Source organism: Carettochelys insculpta, chromosome 1 (genome assembly GCF_033958435.1).
Source record: "Carettochelys insculpta isolate YL-2023 chromosome 1, ASM3395843v1, whole genome shotgun sequence".
Taxonomy (NCBI): domain Eukaryota; kingdom Metazoa; phylum Chordata; order Testudines; family Carettochelyidae; genus Carettochelys; species Carettochelys insculpta.
The window spans coordinates 332505920-332525534 of NC_134137.1; the positions used below are offsets into that span (position 1 = coordinate 332505920).

The 19615-nt window shown below is 44.3% G+C and overlaps 1 protein-coding gene across 1 annotated transcript in view; it reads left to right on the forward strand.

The window, feature by feature from the left end:
* CFTR (CF transmembrane conductance regulator) overlaps window positions 1-19615 on the forward strand; it is a 164300-nt gene that overhangs the window by 19977 nt on the left and 124708 nt on the right. Inside the window, exons 4-7 of the mRNA XM_075005183.1 lie at window positions 10204-10419; window positions 16884-16973; window positions 17229-17392; window positions 18384-18509. Of these exons, the coding sequence (XP_074861284.1) occupies window positions 10204-10419; window positions 16884-16973; window positions 17229-17392; window positions 18384-18509 (596 nt within the window). The remainder of the gene's footprint in view (window positions 1-10203; window positions 10420-16883; window positions 16974-17228; window positions 17393-18383; window positions 18510-19615) is intronic.

Genomic DNA, 19615 nt, shown 5'->3' on the forward strand with positions numbered 1-19615 from the left:
CCTTATTTTTGCTTGGCCACGTTTGCATGCCCCTGTCGAAAGGGAGGGGCAGTGTAGATGTGGCCTTTGTGTGCACAGACAGGTAAAGACTAAATTTGACAGTTAGCTGTCTGAGACTGGGACCACCTTTTTTGTTTATCTGTCTAGTGCCTAGCACATTGGGATCCAGATTCTTTACTGGAGAAGGTGCTACTGGAATATATAAATGCATAATAATAATGCAGATGAGGAAACAAGGGAGGGAATAGAACAGTGAAGGAAAAGAAGCATCAATTCAAGGAAGTTCAGGGCTTCAGCTGCTACTGTTTCTGTGGTAGCAGTGGCAGTGGTGGCTGGGAGCTTTGGGCCCCTTTGACTCTCCAGGACTTTATACCTCCACGTCAGTAGGCCTGTGTACTAAAAGAAATAGAAGTGCATATGTTTTAGTTGATTGTATGCATGCACGCAAATTCAGGCTGGTGTCATTAAGTTAAGTTATTCCATGGGGCTACTCATTTACATGTTGATGTTGCACATGTTGGTCTTGGATTCAGGCCTTATTGTACTTTTCTATTACTTTTTCACCTGTACATTTTACTCTGCCTCACTTGGCCTACTGAGACAATATATCTAGTGCAGATTGTGGCTGCTTATCTGCTTGGAGGGTATACTGTATCTGCACCCAGTAGCCTCCATTGGATTCTGCTTCACTCTAGTTGCTTTTCAAGGGCACGTAGCACTTTAAAGACAAACACAATTATTATTAGTTATTAATTTATTTCTTAGTCTTTACACTGCAACATGATTGCTTTTTTGTTTTGTTAGGATACAGACTAATATGGCTATCTCTTTTTTACTTTTCAAGGGCATGTGGAGGCTTGTGGTGGTGGGGAGGCTGTGTGATCAAATACATTTCTTCTGTGTATAATCACTAAAAATAAAGGAAATTGCCAATTCTGGCAAGATTAAAATTCACACTAACCTCATCTCACTTTTTCCCACCACAAAATCATCATAATCCCCAAATGCATGCATGGAGTTTTATCAGCTTGCTTGGGTTACTTCTAGTTATTAACTCTTTCAGAGGTCAATAGGGGATTGATATGGGGTGTGCAAAAGGGGACCAGCCAGGTTCAAAAGAAAATAAAAATCGGCATTCTGGCTCAGACCAATAATCTGTCTAGTCCATTACGCTATCTTCTGACAGTGGCCAATGCCAGATGAACCAAACAGGAAAGATATCAAATGTTCCATCCTCATTTAGCCTGAGCCAGCATCTGACAGTCAGGGGCTTAGGAACTCAGAGCTTGGGGTTGCATGCCTCACTATCTTGGTCAATAGACATTGATGGACCTACCCTCCATGAATGTATCTAATTCTTTTTTGAACCCAGTTTTAGACTTGGTCTACACTAGACCTTTCAGTCAATTGCAGATATGCAATTCGAGCTACAGCAACTGCATAGCTAGAATTGACATATCTGCAGTTGACTGTAAGGTCTGTCCTAACTGAGGGAGGTTGATAAGAGCATTTCTCGAATCAACCTCCATTATTCTTTGTGAAAGCAGGAGTACAAGGGTCAACTGTGGACTCCAGAGAGATTGATTTTGTGTGTCTTTACCAGACATGTGAAATCAAACTCCAGGAGACTGACCCTTCAACTTGGTAAATGTAGACATACCCATAGTCTTGGCCTTTACAACATCCACTGGCAACAAATATCACAGGTTGACTGTGAATTTTATGAAAAAAATACTTCCTTTTGTTTGTTTTAAACCTATTCTGGTTCTTGTGTTATGTGAAATGGGAAAGAAAACTCACTTATTCACTTTCTCCACACCGTTCATGATTTCATAGACCTCTATCATGTTCCTCCCCACTCATCCCTTTTCCACATTGAACAATCACACCCTTTTTTAATCCTAAGATTTCCTGTGCCCCAGTCATTTTTGTTGCCCTTCTTTCTACCTTTTACAATGCTGAATTCCTATTTTTGAGTTTGGGCAGCCAGAACTGCACAGTTTTCAAAATGTGGGTGTGCCATACATTTATGTAGTGGATTATGATTTTTAGTGGCTTATTATCTATCCCTTTTCTAAGGGTTCCTAACATACTATTGGCTTATTTTTCAGGCAGTGAGGAAGAGTTTCTTGGTGTGGGAATGAAGCTGGGGCAGGGAGCTGTCTTTAAACCCTGAATCTTTGAGAGGTTTGTGTGGGTATTTGTGACCACATAATTCATCCACAAGAAAATATTTTTGTGTCACAAGCACTGAACTGTAATATCATTGAGCAGCAGGAGCATTAGCTTTGAAGACTTATTCATCATCATCATAGACAACCATTGGCTCAGTGCCCATTGGTGTCCAATGCCTCTCTCACTGTTTCCTTCCATCTTTCCTTGTCCAGTGCATAGTGACTTAGTTTCTGTAGACTAGTTCTGTACCAACCTACTATATAATTTACCCAATCTGTAGAATGGCATCACACCAATCTACTATGTCATTTATGAATTCTCCTCTCTGAGGAGAAGCTAGTGAAAATGACACAGGTACTAAATGCGGAAGGGAAGAGGTACGGACTGATTATGAACATCGATAAAACAAAAACAATGGAATGTTTTACCCATTCTCTGCCTAGCCTATTCAAACTGTCCATTATGCCAAATACCAGGGGCCTGATTTTTCATTCACCGTTCATTCTGCATATATGACCAACTAGCTGTAACTTGTTCTGTATAACTTTCTGCAGTAGGTACTCTTTTGGATGTTTCTTCCTGTATAGGTCCTTGTTGGTGACCTTCTGCATCCATCCTATTCTTAGGATCTTTCTATAACAACTCCTCTTGAACACCAATCTTCTTCTCTTCAATTCTTTCATTAATACCCATGTCTCACATCCACATGGTATGCTGCTGAATACCCATGTTTTCAAGGTACTCGGCTTCATTCCTAAGCTAATCTCTTCACTTTTTCAGATCTTATCCATCACCTTCAAACTCACTCTTGCTTTTGCTATTCTGGTCACTATTTTCCTCTTACAGTCTAGATCATATGTTATTTTGCTCCCCAGGTATGTGAACTTCTCTACGTTCTCTAGTTCAATCCCATACACACTGTTATTCCTTCCTATTTCCTTATCTCCAAATACCCTTGGTTTTGTTTTATCAATGTTCATAATCAGTCTGTACTGCTTCTCTTCCTCATTTAGCACCTGTACCGTTTTCGCTAGCTTCTTTTCATCTTCCTCAATGATAATTATATAATCTATGAAACTCACATTGTTAATTCTTATCCCATGCACAGATATCCCTTCTACCTCTTCCTTGATCTTGTCCATCACTCTCACTAGATGCATGATGAAGATACTCAGCAGTGTCTGATATCCTTGTTTCATACCTCTACTTGTTGTAAGCCAGCTTTCCAACTCTCTGCACGTTCTCACCGTTGCCTCTGCATTGTCATTGATATCCTTCAAAAACTGTATCAGTCTGCTATCCACTCCATATGACTCCAGTACTGCCCAAGTCACTTCTGATCTACACAGTCAAATGCCTTCTGAAAATCAAGGAAGCAATTGTAGATGTTTTTGTTCTTTCCTTGAGCTTTCTCCACTATCAATTTTAGAATCATAGAAACATAGTATCATAGAATACTAGGACTGGAAGGGACCTTGAGAGGTCATCGAGTCCAGCCCCCCGCCCTCATGGCAGGACCAAGTACTGTCTAGGCCATCCCTGATAGACATTTATCTAATCTGTTCTTAAATATCTCCAGAGATGGAGATTCCTCAACCTCCCTAGACAATTAGTGCCAATATCTGCTGTATGGTACTTCTAACTTTCCTGAACCCCACTTGCTCATCCACTAGATGTTCTTCTATCTTCATTCTTAGTCTCTCTGTCAGTATCGTTATCAGCACCTTGCATAGATGACTCATTAGGGCAATCATTCTGTAGTTCTTTCATTCCAATGCACTTTCTTTCTGTATATTGTCATCAGCATAGATCTTTTCCATTCCTTAGGTGCCTTCCCTTTTTTCCATGCTGTATTACACAGTCGGTGAATTTCTTGAATCATATTTTCTCTGCAATATTTAATAATTTCTCCCATGATCTTATCATTTCCAGGGCTCTTGTTCTTCACTCATTTCACTGCTCTTTTTACTTCCTCCTTCAAAATATCAGTCTGGCTTTTGATGCTCAGCAGAGATACCTCTTTTAGTTCTTTGATCAGTCTCTCTGAGACACTCGGGTCCAAGTGTGCTTTGTATAGATTGGTGCAATATCTCATCTATTGCTGCACAATCTTCTCCTTGTTCATGAGCACCTCTTTGTTCTCGTCTCTGATTGCCACCTGCTTCAGCTGCCACTTTCTTTTAATATTCCTAATCATTTTATACACCTCCCTGATCTTACATTAGCTGTCATACCTCTGTATCTTCACACTGCGCCTCTAACCATTTCTCCTTATCCTTTCTGGCCACTTTCCTTACCTCATTGCATTTCACCCTATATTGCTGCTCTGCCCTCTCAGAAACATCCCTTTTGATCTTCAGCACTCTCTTCTCTTGTACCATCTTCAGTGTTTCCTGCTTAATCCACTTCTTATTGGTCTTTTCTCCTTCCAGAATAGTCTGCTCAACTGCCTCTTCTCTAACTGTGGCTATCCCGCAATTCTCTTATTTTGTTCTTTCTCTGTGCCTGCATTCCTAATCTTCTCTGTGAGTGCTGCTCTTTACTCATTCCCTATTTCTTACTCGCCTAGCTTTGGCACATCTCTTCTTTTCTTAAACTGTGTCTTACACTTTCTCTTGAGTTTCATCTTGATATTTGCGATCACTAGACTGTGGTTCGAGTCTATATCCACTCTTTGGAAAGTTTGGCACTGCTGTACTGACGTTACCTCTCTTCTTCTTATCACAATCATATCTATTATGTTCTTGGACTTCCCGTCATTTGATGGCCATGTCCACTTTCTACAGTCCTCTTGTTGGAATCTCACATTGCAGATCACCATCTCGTGTGCTGTAACAAACTCTAGTAGTTCCTTGCTTTGTTTGTTTCTTTCTCCATATCCAAACCTTCCCATGACTCTCTCCCAGCCTTCGTTATCTGTTCTGACCTTTGGGTTCCAATCTCCTCTGATGATCAACACGTCTCTCTTCAGTATCTCAGCCAGCGTCTTTGTCAAGTCTTTATAGAATAGCTCAATCTCTTCCTCCATACTGTCCGATGTGGGTGCATGCACCTGAATGACTGAGATGTTGAATGGTTTTGCTTCGAATCTGACTACCATCATTCCTGCATTCATGCTCCTCTAGCTCTTTTGCTAAGAAGGAATCTGACTTCTGTCTCATGCTTCATTTCATTCCCTCACCAAATTACTTCACAACCACATATCTCTCATGATGTTGTCCAACGCATCTCCACCAGTCCAAGTATATTGCATCGATATCTCTCTGCCTTCTTCTGAAGCAGCTCTAATTTACCAATTGCCCACAGTATAAGGATGTTCCACATTCCAATTGATAGTATATGTGTTAGTTGTAATTTCCTTTCGGTAGCCAACTTGTTGACTCAACTCTGATCACTTGATAGGTGTTGCAAACCTTGTTTATCTGGGTGACATCCAAGCTGGCACCTTTTATCATTTAGTTGTACTGGCATCAGATTTCATTTGTATTGTTGTTTCACGGTCAGCACATTGTCACTCATCTGACCAACCCTCTCCTTTATCCCAGCTTGGAACTGGCATGGAACCCCTAGAGGTTTCATGGTAGAGTTGAAGACTGATCAGGAAAGAATAATTTCTGTTTATACAAAATACCTCGTAATCAGCAATGATGGGAAAAGGAAATACAGAAAATCTGTCTATTCAGAGTGCCCTGTGTAACATATATCCAATTCAAGGTTTGCTGGTGTGTACCAATGAGTCTGTAAGAGTCTGTTCAAACTCATAAACACGAAGGAAATTAAATCTACACACAAATATTCAGTCTAACGTTCTGGACCCCATTTTTTCTGCATAAAAAAATTAACAGTGATAAAGTAGCATGAACTGACATTGTCTGTTCCAATATATTAAAGCTCTGTATTCCACACATTATGTTAGAGTTTTACACAGTAGACAAAACCAGCGCTGAATATATTAAATGAATTATTAACTAGCTACCTGACAGAGGCAAAAAGGTACATCTTAAAATGCTGAAAAATGAAGACTGACCATTAGCATTGGGGTAGGACCAGAGTATGAGTATCTTAGTTAAAATCTCATGAACACAATTCCCACTGGAGCCCCAGGGAAGACAAACAGAAACCCTGTAAAATTGTGTAGTATAGTCATGTGGAACTTTCTCAGTCCAGGTTGTTATATCTGCATGCTAATTGTAAATATACACAATTAGACAATGTCCCATATTTAATTCTTCTTCCAAATGAAAAATAAGTAAGTGGCCGCAGTCCTGTAGCCCAGTCTCCAGTGAACTTAAGCTTCTGGGAAACAAATCTGATTCAACTATTGGTGAGTGTGTGTGTGTGTGTGTGTGTGTGTGTGTGTGTGTGTGTGTGTGTATTTACATATTTGGTGGTCGTAGAGGAGGGGGAGTTTTAGGACACAGCAAAGTTATTTCAAAATAACTATTCTAGCATCTACACAATGTAACCAGTATTTTGAAATAATTTTGAAATAGCTTATTTCAAAATTGTTAAACCTCATTCTACAAGGAATAGTGCCTATTCCAACATGGTTATTTTGAAATAGGTGCTGTTTGCAATAGATGCATCCAATCGCTCTATTTTGAAATAGGATTTATGTGTGTAGATGCTGTATTTTGAAATAGCTAAGTGCTACTTCAAAATACATTTTTCTGTGTAGCAGCATTATTTCGAAATAAAATATTCCGGAATAGCTTTACAGAAGTAGCTTATTTCAAAATAAGGCTGCTAAGTAGACATATCCTTACACTTCAAAACTGGAAAGAGACTATGTCTGTATTTGCAAGGTGAGGGTGGAACTGGGGCTATGTGAAAGGTCATTTCCCCATGGAAACCTTTTCAATGAAGCAGAATTTGAAAGTAGGTGTTGAAAGAACAGCACTGGACTTTCAAAGTTGACTCACAGCTTGATTATATGTATTCTCCACATTCCCATTTGCTTATGAAACCATCGACCATCAGATGAAGCATGAGTGTGAAACACAGCACACTGGAGGCAAATTCTGTGCCTTTCATGACAAATACAAAACAAAGATCTTGGTTTTCATGGAAGCACTAAGATGGAAATCCTTTGCCAAAGCTATTCATTTTCTTTTCAAGTCCTGCTCCCATTGAAATTTCTAGGAGCTTCACCACTGAAAGTTTTTAAGAACAGTTTGGACAAATCCATCAGAGATGGCCTAGGTTTATGCGGCCCTCCCTAAAATGTGGCAGGATAGACTTGATGAAATATTTGGTTTACCTTCAGCACTATATTTCTATAATTAATGTCTGCAGAACACAGAGTGACTCAGAAGGTGAATATTCTTTTAAATAGTCTCATTGAAAAACAGTGCTACCACACAGGTTCGCGTATCTCATACCAAGGTAGGCAAGACATTCTAGTTAGTTGATGGTTAAGTTAATGTTTGTTAGCTATTAACTTGTCAGCATTACAGGACAGAACAATAATGACAAAATACCCAAATTTACCTTTCTCTGTGTGTATTAAATATCAGTTTCTCATATATGATCTCTCTTGGAAAACCAGTATAAATTCTTTCCCACCTTCCCTGCCAACATGATATAGCAAATGATGTGGCACATGGCCAGTCATTCTTCTTTGTGTGTTCCTATAAAACTGTAAATCACCTTGCTGCAATTAGCTGAAAACATTGGATATCTCTATATATACAACAAACACAGTAGCAGAGCATGGTATTTCCACTGAGGCATAAAATGGAATAAATTGTAAATACCAGAGCACGTGCTGCTTAAGACAGACGTACAAAGCTTACATTGGAATGGTATGGAGTGTGAAAGCAAGCGCTGCCTGTGTCCTTGCAAGGTGATTGTTCTGAGTTTTTAAGAGATCTATTAAGTAGTGATTTGCTGCTCAGAGGTGCAGATAGTCTTAATTCAGCTGTCTAAGACTGTGTGTGTGTGTGTGTGTGTGTTCCATAAATACTCTCCTTTCTGCCTACTAAGGACACTATCTGCTTTGTCAGCCCAGGACTCACATTTGTAGTATTTATGTTGACACAATTATATTTAATCCAATAAAGGTAGTATTTAACACAGATGGTCTATTCAGCATATAAATTTTCATTTCCTGTGTTGAAACAATCAACTAATTTTTCTATTCAGATGAAATTGTAGCACATGACATAAAAGCTGTTGGTAATGCTATTGTCATGATATTCAGTAGGAATTTAGGTAGTGTAGAGAGGGAAAGAAAAATCAGAGGGGAAAGTACTGACCTATTTGTCCATTAAAACCTTGAATTACAGCTGAGATTCGCTAGCTCATGTCTTTCTGTCTTCCTGTCTGGTGACTTTCTCTGGCATCAGTAGCTTGAGAGCACTGCTTAGGAACATCTACAGTTTATCACACATCTGTACAAAGAGAGTTGTGCAACTATCTAGTTGTTTCATATTTGACACTTTTACTCTCTTTGCTAGAAGAGAAACAGAAATGTGATGGGAAAAGAAAGAGGGCACACTCAGACACACACGCTGTTGCCACCATAGCCCCTTTCAGAGGGGCTATAGTGATGTGGCACTTTGGGATATGCTAATGAGGTGCTACCAGGAATATGCAGTGCTCCATTAGCATAATGGCAGCAGCATGTGCTTCGAAACTGATGGTTTTGAAACGCATGCTGCCCGTGTAGCCAGGAGGCCTTTTGAAATGACCTGCTGATTTCAAAAGCCCCTTGTTCCCATCTGATTTTGGGAAGAAGAGGCTTCCAAAATCAGGGGTCCGATTTGAAAAGCCTCCTGGCTACATGGGTGGCATGTATTTTGAAACCAGCCGTTTCGAAGTGTGCATGGCTTCCATTATGCTAATGAAGTGCTGCATATTCATATCAGTGCCTCATTGGCATATTCTGACATGCCACATTACCACAGCCCCTCCGAGGGGAGGGGCTAGTGTGCCACAGCCACAGAATTCTTAGCAGTAACATATAAACAACTGAGCGCATTCAGATATCACAACCCTTCTGTAATTTACGCAGAATGTAAAAGAGAAAATCATAGGAAGGAGCTCAGGTGATATTTGCATCTGCATTTTGGATGGGGTTTGAGGTAGTGTGTGCGGAAAGTAAGAAGATGGAGTAAACAAAACTGAGCAGAGCCTGGACAGAGAAAGTGAGGATAAATAAACCTATTCTGATGGCACAGAGCAAACACCAGCAGGATTTAGTGATAGCAATAATGAGGAATAAGGAGAGATGAAAAGGGAATCTTAGGCTTGAGATACAGTGCCCTATGAATATCTACATAGGCTATCACAGAGTATTTGCATTTTATGCTTTTTCATCATTTTTTCCTATCCTTTCTTTATGTTTCATCCTTTTTTTGCTGTTGGTATTGTGTTTATATTTGCTTTAGGACATATTATGAATCTTGCTGTGCCTTATTTGGTCCAGTAATGCACAAGGAAGACCAGTATCAGTGGTTAGAGTGAACAATCAGCATCTAACATAATTCTGGATTCAGGAATTCTGAATCCTTAACCCAGTTGTTCAGGTGGCTAAAATTGGGACCTCTCTTAGAAAAAGGTGCAGGCATGCCTGAACTGAATTTATCTAGTACTAACAAAAAAAAAAGGCTAAATGTACTAATAGCTTATGTTGTTTCTCTTTTTCTTCTCTTTATGAGTAATTGAGAATAAAATCTTTCCCCTATGAGCTAGAAGGGTAAATCTAGAAACACAACTGATTCAAGCCTTATAATATGAATTACATATCTCAAGAACATTAGGTATTCTTACAGTCTAGGACTGGTTTCACTATTGCATTAGAACAATGTCATGCTGACTTCAGTGGAATAACAACATCATAAAACTCCTAATACTAGAACAAAGCAATGGTGAATCAAGTGCTGGATAGTTATTGTGTCTTGTAGTTTGCACTGGGAATAGATCAAGCATCCTTGTTTATGATCCAAGTGAATGGTTGGTGCAGCTTGAAATGTGTCTGTTCTGGAAAAAATAATGAAAAATGTTTTCTCTTGTCTTCTCCTGCAGGAAGTCACCAAAGCTGTGCAACCTCTTTTACTGGGAAGAATAATAGCATCCTATGATCCCAACAACTCCCATGAGCGATCCATAGCTTACTATCTGGGCATAGGCTTATGTCTTCTCTTTATAGTGAGGACACTGCTTCTGCATCCTGCTATATTTGGCCTTCATCATATGGGAATGCAAATGAGAATAGCCATGTTTAGTTTAATTTACAAAAAGGTAGCTTTTTTCACTTTTATTTGAATGAATAAGAAAGCAAAAATACTGTGTTTAGTATCTGCTCCTGGCACAAGGACATTTTCAGGGGAGGGGAAGATTTAAGCAATAAACTGTAGGAGGGATCAGGTTTGATTAATGAAGTGAACATAAAGTCCAAGGAAAAGATACCTGACAGAATGCAGTTTCCTGTGTCCCAGTTATTTATTGGCTCTTCATTTTGAAGGTTTCCATTATAAGCTACGTCTACACATGAAAGCTACATCGAAGTAGCTTATTTCGATGTAGAGACATTGAAATACGCTATTTCGATGAATAACGTCGACACGTCCTCCAGGGCTGGCAACGTCGACGTTCAACATCGACGTTGCGCAGCACCACATCAAAATAGGCGCTGCGAGGGAACGTCTACATGTCAAAGTAGCACACACCGAAATAAGGGTGCCAGGAACAGCTGCAGACAGGGTCACAGGGCGGACTAGCACTTCTGGGGCAACAGCTAGCCGCTCCCTTAAAGGGCCCCTCCCAGACACACGCAGCCTGCACAGCACGCGGTCTGCAGAGCCATAGGCACACACACCTCGAGTGACACAGTCACGGACCCCCAGCAGCAGCAGCAGCAGCAGCAGCAGCAGCAGCAGCAGCAGCCAGAGGTCCACCCAGCCGCCCCTGTAGGAGCAGTGCTCGCCCTGCTCGATGCCATGCAGGAGGCAGCTGAGCACCTCCTTACCACAGAGGAGGAGCTGCCCGCAGGGGAAGAGGACTCAACCCCCAACCCTGCAGCACTCCGCCCCCCGTCCTGCCGTACACGCCGCCGGCTGTGGAGCTACCCTACGAGCACCGACTGGTGGGAGCGGCTGGTGCTCGGAGAGTGGGATGACGACTGCTGGCTCCAGAACTTTCGGATGAGCCGGCAGACATTTCTGGAGCTATGCCATTGGCTCACCCCTGCACTCAGGCACCAGGACACCGCCATGCGGCGTGCCCTAAGCGTGGAGAAACGGGTCAGCATCACTGTCTGGAAGCTGGCCACTCCAGACAGCTACTGGTCCGTGGGCCAGCAGTTTGGCGTCGGCAAGGCCACCGTCGGGGCTGTCCTCATGGAGGTAAGAGGACCCACGGGGGGGGGAGGCAGCCCTGGCAGGGGAGGGCCACACACACCCTGCACACCCCTCATTGGTGCTCTCCCATGTGCTTCCCCTACAGGTCGTCCGCACCATCAATGCCCTGCTCCTCCACAGGCTCGTGAGGCTGGGGGACACGGATGCCACCATCGCGGGCTTTGCCACCCTAGGCTTCCCCAATTGCTTCGGGGCTCTGGATGGGACCCAATCCCCATCCATGCCCCGGAACAGAGTGGAGGACGCTACATAAACAGGAAGGGCTACCACTCAGTGGCCCTCCAGGCCTTGGTGGACAGCCGGGGCCATTTCCTGGACATTTATGTGGGCTGGCCTGGCAGCACCCACGACGCCCGGGTATTCCGGAACTCAGGCCTGTGCCGCCGGCTGGAGGCGGGGACCTACATCCCCCAGTGGGAGATCCCTGTGGGGGACACCACCATGCCCCTCTGCGTCATCACAGATGCGGCATACCCCCTCCGGCCCTGGCTCATGCACCCGTACACGGGCCATCTGTCAGCCAGCCAGGAGCGCTTCAACCAGCGTCTGAACCACGCGCGCCAGGTGGTGGAGCGCACATTTGGCCGCCTCAAAGGGCGCTGGAGGTGTCTCCTCATCCGCCTTGATGCGGGCCCCACCAACATCCCCCAGATTGTGGGTGCATGCAGCACCCTACACAACCTGGTGGAGAGCAAGGGGGAGGCCTTCTTTCACGGCTGGGCTGTGGAGGCCGGCAGGGCCGATGTGCAGCCACCCGCTGCCCCCAGTCGCCAGATGGACCCCGAAGGGACCCGGGTCCGGGAGGCCCTGCGGGCCCACTTCGATGAGGCCGCGGGGTGAACGCTGGCAGACCCCCCACTGCACCCCCCCATCCTCCACAACACTCCCTGCCCCTACGCCCACACCACAGAGCACCCAAGAGCACCCCCCCCACTTTTCTTGTAAAAATAAAAGCAGACAGTTGTTTGTCAACTCAAACATTTTCTTTACTACAACTCTTATACTAATATTATTATTATTATAAATATTCTGAACAAGACAAACTATGTACAGGGGAAATCAAACTGATAAATATATATACATTATAAAAATCGGGATAACATGAAAGGGGAAGACAAGGAAGGGAGAACTATTTACATGAGGGGGTAAGGATCAGCAAAGTAATGGGTCACAGATACAAACTATTTACAAGAAAAGAACAATAAACTGGGGGGAATATATACAAAGGGGGGGGGCACATCCTGGGCCCCACGCCCCTACAGTCCAGCGCTGGGAGTGGGCGGCTGGGATCCCCGCCTCGGCCATAGCCCTGGCCGGGGCTGGCTGGGGGCTGGGCGGACCAGGAGATACAGCCGGCAAGTGTCAGCTGGCCCCAGGTCCCCCTCGGCGGAATGGCCCTCGGTGGCGGGTGGTGGTGCGACGGCGGACGGCGCAGCGGCTGGAGCAGCGGGTGCAGCAGCGGGTGGAGCAGGCAGGGTAGGCGCTGCGGAGGCTGGTGCGGCCTGGGGGGCCAGGGAGTCCGCGATGCAGTTGAGGGTCCGCTTGTAGGCCCCCCATGCCTCGTGGCGCCAGGCCAGCGCCCGCTCCTGGAGGTGGAGGCGGCGTTCCTCCACCCGCAGCCGCTGCTCGGCGACGTCCAGCTGCCAACGGTGCAGTACCAGCAGCTGGGGGTCCGTCGCCGGCGGGTGGTGGTGCTGTGTCCGCCGTCTTCCCCGCCGTGGGGCCGGTCGTTGCTCCGCCGAGGGGCTGGCCTGGAGTGATGGCCCCGGAGGGCTTTCCGGGACCACTGACGCCTCGCCGGCGCTCTCCAGTCCTTCCGATGGTGCAGCTGCGGAACACAGAACGGGGGGAAGAAGAGTGGAGACAGCCTTTAGTGTGGGCCCCGAGCCGTGGCCCTTGTCCCCCCACCCCTCTGCTGCAGGTTCCCCATCCCCGTCCCCGGGAGATGCTGCTGTGATGGGGTTCAGGGGTCCCCCTGCACTGCACCCCGTCCGCTAGCAGGAGTGACTCTCACTCACTCAGCAGGTATGACAGGAGGTCTATTAGGCAACAGATGCCCAGTTTCTCCCAGAAGCGACAGTACAACAGTCAGAGACGGTCCTTCCAACCCGTCCTGGGGAGAAGACCCCGAGGGGTGCCCCTCTGGGGTGTAGCTTTCCCCCTCCTCAGGCTGGCTGCCTTCCAGCTCTCCCTTCTCCTAGCCTCCAACTGTCACCCCCGATTCAAACCCAGCTCGGCTCCTCCCTCCTCTTTGTTCAGGGCAGAGGTGTAACCTGCCAGTTGTAGCCCCAGGATCATCCTTAGCCACTGGGAGCTATTCAGCTTGTTTCTCATATCTAGCCTGAGCCTCGCATTTGCACTCCCCCTACTCCATCACATGCTGCTGCTGCTGCTGCTAGGTGTCCCACCCCCTCCCCCTGGGGGACCCTAGAGGTTCTGCTCCCCCCAGCCCCAGGGATGGGGCATGGCACTGTTGTGCTGGGCAGGGGCAGGGGCTGATGCACTCCTGTGAGGGACATGCCACTGCTGTCCCTGGAGCCATGGTCATCTGGGCATGTGGAGGGCCCTGACCATATCTATTACCCCCGCCCCTCAACCCCGGGGGTGTGCACCGGGGGGGTACATACCTGATGGTCCACTCCCACGGTCGGGGGACAACCGGGGGGCGGACGCCCGGCTGGAGCTCCTGGATGGGAGGATGATGTGCAGGCTGGCATCACTGGAGGAGGAGTCCCTCTCCTCCTCCTCCTCCTCCAGTGCCCCAGGGGTGGGCTCCTGGGGGGGCCCCCGGGGTACGGGGCTTGCCTCCGGAGCGGACTCCGCCTCCGCGGCCTGCTGGGGCTCCTCGGCCGAGGTATCAAGAGTGGCCAGAGGGGAGGAGGTGTGCTGGGGGCCCAGGATGTCCCTGAGCTCCCTGTAAAAGGGGCAAGTGACAGGGGCGGCCCCAGATCGGCCGGCCGCATCCCGGGCCCAGGCATAACCCTGCCGCAGCTCCTTCACTTTACTGCGTACATGATCCGGAGTGCGGGCAGGGTGACCCCGGGCAGCCAGGCCCTCGGCCAGCTGAGCGAACGCATCCACGTTCTGCCTCTTGCTCCCCATTACCTGGAGCACCTTCTCCTCGCTCCAGAGCCCCAGCAGGTCCCGAAGCTCGGCCTCCGCCCAGGAGGGGCCCCGCTGCCGCTTCCCCACCTGGCTGCTGGGCTGTGAGCCCTGGCTCCCCTTGGGGGGGGTCCCCTGGGGGCGCTGGGGGGGCTTCTGGTCGGCCATCGCATTGGGTGGGGGTGTGGGTGGCTGTGGAGGAGCGTGCAGGCTAGCCGCGTGTTACTTGTGCTGCCTGCACGCTCTCTCAGCTTCCTGCACAGGAAGGGAGGGGGCGGAGAGCTTTAAGGGGCCTCTCCACGCGGCCACCATTGAGCTCAGGGGCTGGAGAGAGCGTCTCTCAACCCCTCAGCTGATGGCCACCATGGAGGACCCCGCAATTTCAATGTTGCAGGACGCTCAACGACTACACGTTCCCTACTTCGACATTGAACGTCGAAGTAGGGTGCTATTACCATCCCCTCATGGGGTTAGCAGCTTCGACGTCTCGCCGCCTAACGTCGATGTTAACTTTGAAATAGCGCCCAACACGTGTAGCCGTGACAGGCGCTATTTTGAAGTTGGTGCCGCTACTTCGAAGTATCGTGCACGTGTAGACGCGGTTATAGTAGCTCATATCTGCGCTCAGACTAATACTGTGGATGAACAGAATTGGAAGCATTCTGTGGTTACCATTAAAAGGTAAACATTTGCCTACAGATATTACACATTCATCACAGTTATGTCCTATATTAAGTTTGAGGAAATCCCCTGTGATATCTCAATAGGGATGTGCAGTAATATTTGGGAAATACAGACTTTTTAATGGTGCCAATATATGATTATATTTTTAGAAGGTGGTACAACCAAAATTATTTGTCAAGGAAGATTCTTCCTTCCTCTGAAAAATGTGCAGTGATAGATGTTCATATGCGCCATTTTGTGAATGTGAAACATCTCAAAAGGAGTGTGCTTTTTATCAAAGGTAACAGTATTTAACCAAATGTATGATTTTTTCACATGCTGCCATCTAAGAAAAGGCAGATTTTGAACGAATGTTCAAACTGTATGTATATGGAAGAGGAATTGTACTAGGATGCATTTTAGGTCATACCTCATTCCTGTTGCAATATCCTAATGATTTTCCTTATCTATTCACAATTACCTCTGACAAAGAATATCTTGTGCGCACTTATATTTTGGCAGCTTTAATGATGATGCATTTACATAACAAAAGACCACATCCTCTATTATAATCATAACAGTGTAGAAACAATTATCTCTAGATAAAAAATGTCAAAACTAGCTGAGAGAATATACTTTTCAGATCACACCCAGTGGTACTCTTAGGCTACATCTACACTAGTGAATTTACAGTGGCACACAAGATTGCTTGTGTAGCCACTCTAGGCTGATGGGAAAGAGCTCTCTTCAACGTCATTAACCGACCTCCAATGAGTGGTGGTAGCTATGTCAACATGAGAATGTCTCTCACCATCACAGGGCTGTCCACCCTGGTGCTTCTGTCAGAATAACTTATATTGCTGAGAGGGGTGTTTTTTTCTCACACCTCTGAGCAATGTAAGTTATACCAACAAAAGTTTTAGCATAGAGAGAGCCTTAGGGTCTATGCTTTCAGAGTCCCCAAACATATTCATACACTTGACCACCTCAACAAAGTGAGCCACTGGTTTGATGAAGAATAGAATTTTCAGTGCAGTTGTTTTTACTTTGTGAAGATGTGGAGCAAATCTGAACAATTTGAATCATGCTGTTCAACAAAATAGCTGCTATTTTGTCAAAAATTGTCTTGTCTAAGGCAACACAACAGCTCCTAGTTTAGTAAAAACCCATTCCTCATGCATTGTGTCAATCAATCATCGGTTTGGGATTCCTGGAACATCTCAGGGCATATGTCAGAAAGTTCTGTTATATTCCTCACCTAATCTATTCCAGAAAGCCTTCTGCATACCTTATCAAAAAACAGAAGTAGCCAAGTCAACCTTACATACAGAAATATGCAACAGAGTAAAAGCTAGGTAGACAAAAGTCAACATTTGCAAAGTAATGAAATTATTACATTACACTTTAGTGGCATAAATAAAATGGATCTAGTGTGTGTTTTTCTCTGTAGCAAGGATAACAAATGAAACATTTGTGTTAGTTTCATTGGCTGTTAATTACTAGTATTTTTATTTCTATTTATTCTCTTTTATTCAAGTAAGTGACAAGACCACTCATCTGCTGCTTCATTTTATTTTGCAGACCTTAAAACTGTCAAGTAGAGTCCTAGATAAAATAAGCATTGGACAACTCATTAGTCTCCTTTCCAACAATCTGAACAAATTTGATGAGGTATGTAACTGACTGCTCATTTAAGCTCTTATATTCTGAACAGACAGAAATCAAAGTGAGTGACTGCCATACTTCAAACAGTTCTAGAAGCATTAGAACTGCTTTGACTGCGGTCAAGTAATGGCGATAAATGGTCAGCTCTGTACTACTAGACATTCTTTTGCCATTCTTTGTGTAAATTGTTGAATATATCACCTCAATAGTTTCACTTCTCTCTCTCTTTCATATTGTCTGCCTGTTTTTACTTTTTCGCAGGGGCTGGCACTGGCTCATTTTGTATGGATTGCACCTTTACAAGTGATTCTACTGATGGGACTGCTATGGGAGATGTTAGAGTGGTCAGCATTTTGTGGTTTTGCTTTTCTGATAGTTGTGGCCCTTTTCCAGGCCTGGTTAGGACAAATGATGATGAAGTACAGGTGATAAAATTTAAAAGATATTCTAAATGTATCTTTTCACAAAGCATGTTGGCTTATGAGCTTTAGGGTTTTCACTTAAAAATGTTACTGTTGAAAAAAGTAGAAAAAAATTTATTGAGCTAATCCTGATCTGTTTCATTACTAGGCTAATAGATGTTTTGTTAATAGGCTAATAGATGAATAATTAATTGGTAGTCTTGTAATTAGCTTGTAAGATTATTTCACATATGAGGAATATTCCTGACTGAAATCAATGGAGCTCCATTGTGAGTGAATAAGCACAGAATTTGGTCCCACATGTTTCTAAATCTCTGTACAGTATTTATAGAGTAAATGTGTTTATGGCCATTGTCTTGTAAAGAAAGAGCAACTTTTTTTAGACCCTTCAAAAATGAATAAAATGAAGGAAAATGGAGGGAGTCGGAAGAACAGGAGACAGGGAGAGCAAGGATACACACCAAAATGCAGGAAATAAAATACAAAAAATTACTTTAAAGTTTGTTGAACCACATTCACCCAAAGTGAATGGAGGTTTCTCCTTGAACACAATGGAGTTCATCCAAGGCTGAATTTAGTACCTTTTTCTTAATGAACAATGTTTTAAAATGTAATTGAATTCTAAAGATAAACAGATACTACTGTGAACATACACAAAGCCTAACTTTACATTCACTGGCATTCCCACTGATATGATTGTCACAAATGAATAAAATAAGCATAATTTGTCCCATAAAATGGCAGATCAGCTATGATTCTGCGTTCTTTGTGAACTCCATATTACTCTTAATCAGAATGTGGACATTCGGTATCTTATATATTAATATTGAATGTGTAAATATTAAAATTTCAGTGTTTCATATGTGTAGAGTAGTGAGGAATTTTATATATTAAGGCTCACTTTCAGTTATTTGAGTCCTACTTCGTAACATTTGATTTTTGCCAATTAATTTATTAATCTTTTAATGCCCATTATTTACTTATTATTTCACAGAGACAGGAGGGCAGGAAAGACAAATGAGAGACTTGTGATCACCTCAGAAATAATTGAGAATATACAGTCAGTTAAAGCTTACTGTTGGGAAGATGCAATGGAAAAAATTATTGAAAGTCTACGAGAGTAAGTGTATTCATTTGTCAGTCTCATTTCTAGAAGGTTAAAAAAACATTAAAATTCTCAGATGCCTGTGAATAGCATCTGTTGGTTAAGAAACAAGGTCCATCAGTGTTCACCCTTTATAAATGGATCATCAGCAGTGGGTGGAAGGGAACATTCCCTCACTGTGGATTCATTTTCTCCCTATTTATCTAGTGTATTAGGAAAGATTTCTGTTTTGCATTCTCCAAAGCATTTGATATAAGCAACTATTAATGATAGAGCATGCATAGAAGTGGTTCCTTAGTTTGCAATTTTCCTCTTGCCATGTAAAGCAAATAGCCACCTCAGAGAGTATTTCATATATCATAAAACGAATGCAAACAGAAATGCCCTTTCTGTTTTAATTCATTTCTAAGATTGTACGATTATAGAAAAATAGTAAGATCTGTCTGCTTAGCTATTTGTAACTCTCACATTTCAATAATGTTACCATTTAATAGGTACAGGTAAAGATAATACTAGCATATGTGTTTGTTTCTGGCTAATCTATTCTTCACCCTTCAAAAAATGGTGTGTGTGAGAAATAGGCCTGTTGATGGGGAGTGGGACAATGCATAGGGGCCTAGCATTTCAAAGGGACTTGGAGCTCCCTGCCCCTTTGAAACACTGTAGGAGCATCACTCCACTGCTCCACACAGCTACTCAGAGTGCAGAGGCAGGGACTGGGGGAGATAATAAGCCATGCTCTGGGTGCTGCTAAGAGCTGACTACCCTTGGTTTTGCCCTTTCTGCTTGAGCCCCTCCTCCCTCAATACCTGGTCCCTGGGTCCATCATGGCTGTCAGTCCTGTTGGGGTAGGGGCGATTATTGAACACTTTCTTCCAGCTGTGAAGCAGAAGCAATCATATGAATCCTCAGTCTGCTGCCATTTTGCATGGACTTCATTTAAGACACCTTCATATCTTGAAATATAAGGCTGTTGGGGTCATGGTCTGCTTAAGAGTTAAAAGTACTCCTGCTTCATATGCACATATTGCGCTTATATATGTGATGATCTGGGAGATCTTTGTGTAAACTGCCCATTTTAATCCCCCAGAGCTGAAAGCAGAAATTACTGCAGTTTGAGC